The 12,162-nt window shown below is 33.9% G+C and overlaps 1 protein-coding gene across 3 annotated transcripts in view; it reads right to left on the bottom strand.

The window, feature by feature from the left end:
- Window positions 1-2,584: 2,584 nt before the first annotated feature.
- The window catches only part of TRDMT1 (tRNA aspartic acid methyltransferase 1), a 58,645-nt gene continuing 49,067 nt past the window's right edge, over window positions 2,585-12,162 (bottom strand). For 2 of the 3 annotated variants that reach the window (XM_036889050.2, XM_057498262.1), the window contains exons 10-11: window positions 11,853-11,982; window positions 2,585-5,009 (exon numbers count right to left, since the gene is read on the bottom strand). In XM_036889050.2, coding sequence (XP_036744945.2) covers window positions 4,909-5,009; window positions 11,853-11,982 — 231 coding nt within the window. In that variant the 3' untranslated portion in view covers window positions 2,585-4,908. The remainder of the gene's footprint in view (window positions 5,010-11,852; window positions 11,983-12,162) is intronic. The other variant, XM_036889059.2, reaches the window with a different exon arrangement.

Genomic DNA, 12,162 nt, shown 5'->3' with positions numbered 1-12,162 from the left:
CCTACTTTATTGACAGAAGTTGATCAATTGAAATAGAGTAAGAAAGAGGGGAGGATGATCTTGGCTGATGGAGTTTGAACTTGGGAGACTGGGAGACAAGCAGTACCATAAAGAGAAGCATTGAAATTAGTCACAAATGGGACCGACTTTAGAATGGAGGATGGTTAATTAGTTTTTAAATATACCATTTGATGTGACAGGAAGATATTCAGGTTAAAAATGCCCAGCATAAAATTCTAGAACAGGGCTTAGGAAAATATCAGATATGGAGACATCTGGCTGTCATGGGCAAAAAAGAAGAAGTTGTAGGAAAGGGTGAGATCTCTGAGAAAAATGACTTGGACAGTGAAGGGCTGGGAAACCTAAGGCTTGAATCTTCAGAACAGATAAGAATTCAGCTCCAAACCTCTGCTCTCCTGTCTGTCTCTTTGTACTCTTTAGGTGATTTCATCTGATTATGCAGCCAGCTTGGCTAAAGAAATATGTTCCCTATTTAAACTTATAATTTAAATCTGCCCTGATGCGAATAGACATAAAGATGTAAATAAAATAAAATACAGTGCAAATCCTTAAACAATGAGCTCATAGTATGTACAAGAAATGAGAACATCCTAGTACTTAAAGGTTCTATGAGAAAATTAACTTCCTATCTTCTAGTATTTTTGAAATTTTTCATTGAAATGCATACTGGTCAGAAAAAAAAGATTTTGGAAGCTTTAGGAATCAAGTATGGTGTACTTGATGGAGAGTTGTAAGTGTTGGATGTAACTGAAAATAAGACTCAGAACCTATGGTAATTATAACATGTCTATTTGAGAACTTGGGGAGAAAAGCCAAAAAAGTTCTTGCACATGCTCATACTTATTGAAAAAATCAATTTAAAAGGAAAAACTTACATATTAAGATAAAAATAGTAATGTAGTTTGGGTCATGGTTGCATAAGATTTTGAAGAACTTCAGTATCTAAGTGTAAAATGTTCTTGGAAGTCCTAAAGAAAGAAATGAAGACAGAAAAGCTATAAAATGGATTTTTTTTAAACTGACTTTAAAAAAATTTAGTAGCAAAGTGAAGGAGTGACAGGAGAGGAAAAATGGTGTTGCAGGTTGACTGGTGTAAACTGAGGTTGAGGCACATGTATAGGATGCCTTTTAACAAAATATGTAAAGGGACATCCCCAAATGAAATATGTTAGGCATAACTAGACATCTTGGTGAATATGATGAATTGTGAAAGAAGAGGCTGGATTGGTGGTGGATCTGGAAAGGTGCGTGTTAAGAAGTTGATATGACAGCTATATGCAGGGCATTTTGACAGAAGAATTTGAAAGGAAGGGAGTTCTACTACAGAGAGGTACAAAGGCTGTCACTAAAAATTATACAATGAGTTCAATCACAGGCTATGAGAGAGTGCTGAGATCATATGACCCTCACTTAGTTTCAAAGTCCAAAGCTTACTAACAGTAGGTCAGTTTATAACTAGTGTGCTGTTAACAGTCAAGAGTTCCAAGTTACAGACCAAATTATGAAAAGTAAACCTTTTTTTCAGTATCATAACCAACTCAGGAAAATAAACTTGACTTTGTTTTAACAAGCTTAAAATAAGATCCTTATTGTGTTTGTTACTTTGGCTAATTTTGGAACCACCTGATTCTAAATTTTTATTTTAAATTGTACAGTTATCAAAACAAAAAGAGCAACCAGAGCTGCTTTGGTTTGGATGTGGACACAACAGCAGGCCTGCAGCATGCATCCTGCGGTATGTGCTGGAGCTTGGCTGCCCCAACAGCTGCTGCTTTATTCGGTACTGTTATGGCTAGAATTAAAAACCAATTTCATTTGTCTTTAGCTTCATTTTACTATCCTCAAAAGCCTCCAATTTAATAACTTATGACCCTAACTAGGTTGAGATTTGAGCAAAGGACAGACTGTGATTTTTGTTAATGACTTTTACCCTCTACCCTCAAGTTTTTTTAAACAGTGCTGGGTAGTTTCTCAACTTTCACGATTTTAACCACTGTTTTGTCTTCTCAAAAGGCTCTATCTTGTAAGGAGAAGCAAGTTGGCTGGTAGTGAGAGGTATTTTCTCATTTTTTAAGGCACAGGGTAGTGCCCACTCTGAAGGTCTGATTTAATAGCCAGAACACAATAATCAGGGTCCTCTGAAAAGGGTCAGCCGTTCCCTCAGTAATAGGGTGACTCACACCCCACCTTCTGTCATTTGGCTCTGTTGCCTGCCACTAAGGATTGATTATCAAGCTCTGGTTCCTTCTCCTCTAATAACTACCCATATCCTCTTCAAAACCATTTTCCAATATGATCCATTTTGTTTGCATTTATTCACTTGATTATCTCTTATCATTTTTGGGTCCAGAAAATGTACTAAAAATATGAGGTAGGGTAATAAACATTTGGCAAACCACTTAAAAGAGCACAAGTAACACAAAAAGAATGAAAAACCAGTTTACCATTAGATATGGCAGAGACTACATTGCATATAGTTCTTTTTTAAAGGAAAGGCTATATTCCGCAAAGTATTAAATAAATTTACAATAAGTCCAGATATCAAAAAACAGAATTTCCAGGGCAAATTTTATGCTTATTTATTACCAATAACATATGGTGGGCATTCAATAAAATGACATTTTCTAAATTAATTATGCATGTATATACATGTTAATTATATGACACTCTAGAAAATAGATCTCCATTAAGGTGTGAGTTTTATGCTTGCTACTGTATATTTTCAATTATGAAATAACAGCAAGAATCCCCATCTGCCCATTAATACATTTCAGTACTAAAAAATTTCACAAAGCAACAGTTTGTCCTTCAGTTAGGAACCAAGTGTCTCTATCAGCTTCCTTGTGTTTATAGTTGATGCACTTTAACTCAACACTTACTTTGTGTAACACTGCTCAGTGAGGCATAGGACACTAAAATTACAGCATAATCACGGTAAAACTTGGAACCTTTTCACTGGTAAGAATCTTTCAGCAGTGGGGAGAACCTAGTGAAAGTATGCCAAAGTAATTTCAGATTGCCATATACTAAAATTTATGAGACTTGAAATGAGGTTTGTCTTAAACATATGTACAAAAATGTACGTAGTGATGGTTGATAAATATATGCATTCACCTACAGCTTCCTATGTCCATATTTATAATTCTTCTGAAAAAACAGTGAGGAATGCGTCTTTCTTATTTGTGGTAAAATGTACATAATATCTGCCACTTTGAACATTTCTAAGTATACAGCTCAGTGGCACTAAGTTCATTCACATTGTTGTGCAACCATCACTACCATCCCTCCATCCCCAGAACTTTGTTACCACTACAAACAGAAACTCTGTACCCATTAAACTCCCATTCCCCAGGCCCCCTAAACCCCGATAACTTCTAGTCTACTTTGTCTCTATGAACTTGATTCTTTTACATACCTCACTTAAGTGGAATTACAAAAAATTTGTCCTCTTGCATCTGGCCTATTTCACTGAGCATAATATCTTCAGGGTTCATCCACATTGTAGGATGTGTCAGAATTTCCTTCCTTTTTATGGCTGAATAATATTGCACTGCATAAATACACCATATTTTGTTTATTCATCTACCGATGGACACTTTGTTTCCACTTTTTGGCTATTGCCAAATGCTGCTATGAACACTGGTGCACAATTAACTATTTGAATCCCTACTTTCAAATCTTTTGGGTATATACCTAAAGTGGAATTGATGGATCACATGGTAATTTTAACTTTTTAAAAGGAATCATCATCTACTTTCTACAGTGGCTGCAACACTTTATATTCCTACCAGCAATGCATAACTTTCCAATTTCTCCACATCAGAATAATTGATTTTTAAGAATAAAAATATGAATTAAAATTCTGTGATACAATTTCTGGTCTTACTTCTTTTCATTTATTTTCTGTCACTTGCTTTTATCACTGAAGTCAAAACCACAGAATTTATGATGCAATACTTAGTCTGATTAGAAATTCTCATTTCTAGAAGTCTACCTGAGAGGGAGAGACAAGTTAAGTTATGAAAGTTAATGTACAGAATAGTCATATGGAAAGGTTTCAGAGGACAGACATTCCTCCCTAAATCTTAATGCTATGCTACATCACTTAGAATGGCAAATTCAACTTACAAAAAGCTGAGGAGGAAAAGCTCTGATAGCAGCAAACCAAAGGGATGTAGTAAAAATGAAGAGAATGAGTTTTACGTCTCCAGTGGAGAATTAAATACAGTTAGAGAATGTCCATCTACGTTTTCTGTGGCTTTCTGATCGAAAGGGTAAAGAATTTAGGATTATTTTTTATGACATTTTTTTTCACTGCTGTATAAGGTGAATGATGATAATTTGGTTTAAAATACTATATGCATTTGTTTAGATAAAATAAAAGAATGCTTAAAGCATTGGAATTAAGTAAAATATTCAATATTTGAAACTAGCTACTATTAGAATCATTTTAGAATCAGAAATAATGATCTAATAAAAGTAAAAAGATAGGATTCACAAGCAACTTCTTTAACATACAAAACAAAATTTCTCAGTTCATTATAATATGCATGTTATAGCATTTTATAAAATATTCATGTAGACATTAAAATTCTAATGTTCTTAAATTTATCTATACCATATTAGAAAGAAAATATTTTACATTCATACTTAACAATTTTAGATGAAAATATATTCTCTTAAAGCATAATAATAATCTGCACTTTACAAAACCCAGTAATATAGATTTAAGGAAACAAATTGGTGTTTCTGTTGTAAATCCAAATTTTTTATTAAAGCAAGATTAAGATAATTTAGTTGAATTGTATCAGTTCAAAAACGAATTTCAGAATCCATATCATATCTGAATATGAGAGAATATTGTGATCTTTCAGAATAATTTTTAAATTACTCAAACAGTATTTTGATTAGTTTAGCTACTACATGAACATTGAGACTATTTCCAAGTAGACGATAACGTTGTTTCACTGTTATCTTCTCAGGAAATCCTAGAAAAGAGACAGAACAATTTTTAATATAATTATTTGCAATACTAACTTCCAGAGATAAAAGGATGTATCCTTAGTAAGAGAACAGTGGTCATTTATGTAAGTAAGTCTCTAAAATCTCTATGAATTCAATTAACAAATGAGAATTTGGAGCCAAAAATATTTGACATTACATCAACTATACAATATCATACTGTCATAACACAGTACCTATCATATTATGCTCAGCATACACATATGTACATGCATAACATCCACAGCACTCAGAGAAATCTGTATATTCATGCATTTTCAGAAAAGCAGAGGATACCATATTTCACAGTTTTATTTAATACACTTTATGGAGATACAATTCACATTCTATAAAATTCTCCCTTTAAAAGGGTACAGTTCAGTGGTTTTTAGTACATTCACAGAGTTTTGCATACATCTCCATTACTTAATTCCAGAACTTTCATCACCTCAAAAAGAAAGCGAATCTACATCATACTCAACAGTGAAAAGCTGTAAATTTTCCTCTTAGATCAGAAACAAGACAAGGATACCCACTCTTGCCACCCTTATTCAATATAGCATTGGAAGTCCCAGCCAGAGCAATCAGGCAAGAAAAAGAAATATAAGGCATCCAAACTGGAAAGTAAGAAATAAAACTATCACTATTTACAGTTGACATGATATTATATACAGAAAGCCCTAACAGCTCCACCAAAAAGCTGTTAAAACAAATAAATTCAGTGAAGTTGTAGGATACAAAATCAATATACAAAAATCTGCTATTTCTATACATTCACAACTAACTATCAAAAAGAAATCCCCTCTACAACTGCATCAAAAAGAATAAAATACCAAGGATACATTTAAAGAAGGAGGAGGAGGTACACTTACACTGAACATTAAGACATTGATGAAATAAATTAAAGATACAAATAAATGGAAATACAGTCCACGCTCAGGGACTGGAAGAATTAATATTGCTAAAATGTTCATACTACCCAAAGCAATCTACAGATTTAATGCAATCCCTATCAAAATTCCAAAGGCATTTTTCACAGAAATAAAATGTACATTCCTAAAATTTGCATGGAACCACAAGACCCCGAATAGCCACACAAACTTGAGAAAGAAAAACAAAGCTGGAGGCATCAGAATCCCTGCTTTCAAACTATATTATGAAACTATAGTAATCAAAACAGCATCATTGGCATGAAAACAGACTCAAAGATCAATTGAAATCTTTTTTCATCTAATTTGAATTTTTATCTAATTTGTTTTTCCTTTATTTAATTGCTATGCCAAAGATTACTGAATATAAAATTCTGGCATTGTAACTAACATTACCCTGTAAGCTTCTTTTGCATAGACAATCTTTTATGTTGATATTTGCAAGGTTTTGTTCTAGCAAATGTAGTATCTGTAGGCCATTTTCTTTTGAAAAAGAATGTAGCAAATAGAAGTCTTAACACAAGAACATCAATTTGTGGAAGTAGAATATGAAAAAACAACTGTAGGGGGCTTGTATCTGGGATGTATAAAGGACTCTTCCAACTCTGTTGGAATAGAGAGCCCAGAAAAAAATAGAGAGCCCAGAAAAAAACCCATGCATATATGGTCAACTAATTTATGATAAAGGAGCCAAAAATACACAGGGAGTAAAGGATAATTTCTTCAGTAATGGTGGTAGGAAAACTGAACATACATAAGCAAATGAATGAAATTTGTCCACCATTGTATCCCATATACAACAATTAACTCAAAATAGATTAGATACTTGAACATTAAGACCTGATACCATAAAACTCCTAGAAGAAAACACAGGCTGTAAGCTCCTTAACATTTTTTGGATGTAACTCCAAAAGAAAATGTAAAAAAAGCAAAAATCAATAAGTGGGACTACATCAAACTAGAAAGCTTCTGCACACCAAAGCAGAGGGAATCATCACAAAATAAAAGGCAACCTACTGAATGGGAGAAAATATTTTCAAATTACATATGTGATAAGGAGTTAGTATCCAAATTATATAAAGAACTAATACATAACTCAATAACACAAAAAAATCCAATTAAAAAATGGGCAGAGGACCTGAGCAGACGTTTTTCCAAAAAAGACATAAAGAAGGCCAATAGGCATATGAAAAGAAGTTCAACATCACTAATCACCTACAAAATGCAAATCAAAGCTGCCAAAGACATCATTTCATACCTGTTAGAATTACTATTATCAAAAAAATAAGAAATAGCAAGTGTTGGCAAAGACGTGGTGAAAAGGAAACTCTTGTGCATTGTTGGTGGAAATGAATATTAGAGCAGGTACTATGGAAACAGTATGGAAGTTCCTCCAAAAATTAAAAATAGGACTATCACATAATCTAGCAATTCTGCTTCTGGGTGTTTATCTGATGAAAACAAAAACACTAATCTGAAAACATATTTGTACTCCATGTTCATTGCAGCATTATTTTATGATAATCAAGATGTAGACACAACCTAAGTGTCAACTGATAGGTGAATAGAAAAAGAAGATATGGTATGTATGTATGTACACACACACACACACACACACACACACACACACACACACACACACATACACAATGGAATACTATTCAGCCAAAAAAAAAAAAAAGTGAAATCCTGCCATTTGGGACAACATGGATAGACCCTGAGGGCACTATGCTAAGTGAAGTAAGTCAGACAGCAAAAAAAGACAAATACCATGTGATCTCTCTCATATGTAGAATCTAAAAAACAAAGCAAATGAACAAATTTTTTAAATGAACAAAACAAGGTCATGCATACAGAGAACAGATTGGTGGTTGCAGAGCAAGGGGTTGGGGGCAAAATGGGTGAAGGCATTCAAAGGCACAAGCTTCCAGCTATATAATAAATAAGTCATGGGGATATAATGTACAGCATGGTGACTATAGTTAAGAATACTGAATTACTGTATTGAATATTTGAAAGTTTCCAAGAAAACATTAAAAAGTCCTCACCCAAAAAAAAAAAAAAAAGGAAAAACATTTTGTAACTATGTATGGTGGTAGACATTAACTAGGCTTATTATTATGGTGATAATTTCACAACATATACAAATATTTAATCATTATGCTGTACACCTGAAATTAATACAATGTTATAGTAATTATACATCTATTAAAAATAAAAAAAGCAAAGCCAGTACCCATTAGCAGTCACTTCTCTCCCTGCCTGTCAACCACTAATCTACTTTCTGTTTCTACAGATTTACCTATTCTGAACTTTGCATATAAATAGAACTACATAATATGCTGTCCTTTTCTCTGCATTCTTTCACTTAGTGTAATGTTTTCAAGGTTCATTCATGTTACAGCATATACCAATACTTCATTCCTCTTATGGCCAAGTAATATTCTATTTTATGGGTATACCACATTTTATTTAACCTTTCATCCATTGATAGACATTGGGTTATTTCTATTTTATTATTATTATGAATGAATAATCCTGATAAGAACATTATGCATAAATTTTTGTGTTGATACACAGTAACTCTATGTCTAATGTTTGAGGAACTGTAAGACTGTTTACCAAAGCACGCACACAATTTTATGCTCCTACCAGCAGTATATAAAGGATTCGATTTCTCCACATCTTTGTCTACACTGTTGTCTTTTTGTAATGTGGTATCTTACTGTGGTTTTGATTTACAGCTTCTTAATAACTAACGATGGTGGACATAATATCTTTTCATGTGCTTTTTGGCCATCTGTCCATCTTCTTCAGAAAAATATCTTCAAATCCTTTGCCCATTTCTAAATTAGATTATTTTTATTTTAATTGCTGAGTTGGAAGAGTCCTTTATACATCCCAGATACAAGCCCCCTACAGTTGTTTTTTCATATTCTACTTCCACAAATTGATGTTCTTGTGTTAAGACTTCTATTTGCTACATTCTTTTTCAAAAGAAAATGGCCTACAGATACTACATTTGCTAGAACAAAACCTTGCAAATATCAACATAAAAGATTGTCTATGCAAAAGAAGCTTACAGGGTAATGTTAGTTACAATGCCAGAATTTTATATTCAGTAATCTTTGGCATAGCAATTAAATAAAGGAAAAACAAATTAGATAAAAAATGAAGGAAATAAAGAGCATGAGGAACAGCAAAATTTCATATACTTGTGAGGACTAGAAGGTAGTGTTGATTATGATAAAGTTGCTTCATCAACACTTGACATGTACTGCAATAAAATAATAGTGATTACCATAATAAAACTGTATTTGCAATTGAGCATGATCATAAAATTCCTATTATAAAGATAATAGGTCTTAGGCAAGCACATTAGTCATCTCAAAAATTATTTAGTTCTAAGTAACCAAAGGTATAAATAAATCTACAAACAGATTTTTACAATAAGCCAGGGTTGGCATTTTGTAACATGAAGATTACATCAGAGGGGAAGAAAGGTTTGAAAAGAAACAAGTCAGATTTGCAAAAACTATGTATGTGTGTATGTGTATCTTATATAAAGATATAGATATAAAACCCTAACTAGCTTATGGGAAAATATTACATAATATTTTAAGTTAAAGGTGAGTATTTAAAAAACTTAAATTAAAAATAATGATCATCTTCAAAAACAAAGAAACATAGAACTAATGAGGTCAAAATAGCACCTTTCATTGAGTAAGTATAGATTAGTGTCCCTCTCTTCCAAAGACTGCCATCTCACAATTGCATGGCCACTAGTCACAAAGAGTGCCAGGATACAATGAGCAGAAGAATCGATGCAAATCCGTCATTGCCAGGGAACACCCAGCTCAAACAATGCCATTTTGGACCCAGTGTCAATAATGTTACAAACACATGTGAAGGACAGTTCTGTCACAGTGCTGCTCAATGGAGACATCAGGCAATCCTGATTATATATACCACATATTTCAAATTTAAAACAATTTAAAAAGCTTTCTTGTATATATTACACATATATTTTCAAAGAGCTCTGAAAACTCCTATTTTGCCCATCTAAATCTTTAAAATGAGAAAAATTATTTATGAAGTAAAGGCTATAAAAGCAAATAAATGCTTATCACTGAAAAAAAGCTGACACTTAAAAATTTTTATATTTTGGGACAGATATGGTGTAAACATTTGACATATGTTAACTCACTTAAATGTCACAACAACCCTATGAAGTTGGTGCTGCAATCATCCCCATTTTACAGATGTGTAAACTAAAGCAGAGAGTGCTTAAGGTGGATTTGGGATTTAAACTTAATCAGTCTGACTCTGGGGTCCATGCTAAGTTGCAGTATTCAGTACTACTACTTGAAAAAAACAAGCACTCAAATAAAACTTATGAATTAGTTGTTATTAGACAGTAAATCTCTTTTCTCTCTTTGGTACTATGGAAAGTGCCTTTGACTGCTCATCCTAAAAAAGAAAAAAATAGTAACCACGAAAGCAGACTGGGAATTAAATTCTTGAGTCCAATCCTCAGCCCTTTATTTGTTTTGTGATGTTCTCACTCACTTTGTGACAGAAACGTAAGACAAAGAAAGTCTGTGTTTTTCTTAAAATAACACTCCCCATGATATTTGTGACTGAATGAGATCACCAAGAAAAAAGCAGAGTACAAAATAAACCTGGTTGCTCTGACTATGCTCAGAAAATCAACTACCAAGAGGGTAGAAAAATCATATTGTCAGTTTGTCCCCAATGTACAAAAGCATGTACTCCAAAACCTCACCTGTAAATCCATTATTTAAAATATAAAACATGATCTATTTAATCCACTGTGTGTTTCAAGATTAGTACTGTATTAATATAACAACAACATTAAATTTAGCAAAGTTTGGCCTTTCTGCATTCAAACACCCACAGTTATCAAAAACACATTCCCTCCTTGTATAGTCCTGGGAACATGTTAGGGAGGTCTGTCCTCCCCTCTTCCTATGAGCCAGGTACTCGGAACACATGCCCCAGCCTAACAAACTCATGGCACTGTATAGCGGAAAGCACTGGCTCCAAGACAGTGGGATCAGGGAGGGCCTGGGGCTGAAGAAGCAAAGACAGTGTGTCCAATCCCTTAATACAAACAATCCCTGGATTTCTTGGGCTGCAAAAGGAATTCAGACTTTGTCCCTCTCACTCTACAACTGAATCTTCATTTTTGTTCTTGAGATTCCCGACTTCAGATCCCCTAATCCTTTGTCGGTTCTGGCATAAATGCTCCTGAGTCCCCTTTTCCTTCCACTAGGAAAACTCCCTCCTAGAACACTCTCTACCTTCTCTTCTCGCCACTTAAACCTTGAAGGGAAGGACAAAGGAACACAATAGACAAGAATGTATGTTTGAAGAGAATAAATACAAATACATCCCCCACCAACAAAAGAAAAAAATTCCTCAACTGCCTTTTAACTTCTTTAATAAAAAAACAACAATCCTAGGCATTCTTCCACAAGATCTAGTGTGGGGCTATTAGAACAGGCTCTCTGGAAGCAAGAAAATAAGCTGAAGAAAGAGATGCCATTAACCACCATCCGTGGGAGAGGTGAGGAATTGCAGAAATTGCTGATTCGGCCCCTCTGTCCCTGAAAACCACTCAGGACCATTACTGCAGTAAGGGGAGAAGGAGAATTGAGTCTGAAGGCAATGGACTGAGACAGGTTATTATGAACCAAAGTGGAAAGAAGAGGGAAGGGAAACGTCAAAAATGGTATGATCAGGAAAGAAATGTTGCTTAGATCCATCTGTCCAGGCAAGTGTTTCTTCATATGAGAAACATACATGAGTCACATGGGTCCCTAATAAATTTTGGGGATTTTAATAAATGAAAGCTGGGGTCTCATGGATGCCACATACCAAACTCTGGAGGAAATCCAAGGAGATTTGCTATTTCCTTAGGAGTAAAATATCGAAGTTTAAGCATTAACAATTTTGTTATTTTTTCTTCTTGTGACAAATTAGGAAGGGATTTATAGATATTCTCCATCTGTAAGAAAACATTCAATACAACAGATAAAGAAGAGTGCAATGAGATTTACTAAGAGAAGATCATCTATTGTGAGACAGTTTAAAACAATGGACATATAGTCTAACGGCACAGGGCAAAATGTCTCTACAGTAAACTACAGAATTGGCTCATCAACAGCAATATAAACTTTGAAAATGA

Source organism: Manis pentadactyla, chromosome 3 (genome assembly GCF_030020395.1).
Source record: "Manis pentadactyla isolate mManPen7 chromosome 3, mManPen7.hap1, whole genome shotgun sequence".
Classification (NCBI taxonomy): Eukaryota; Metazoa; Chordata; class Mammalia; order Pholidota; family Manidae; genus Manis; species Manis pentadactyla.
This window is presented reverse-complemented; position numbering and strand designations above follow the sequence as displayed.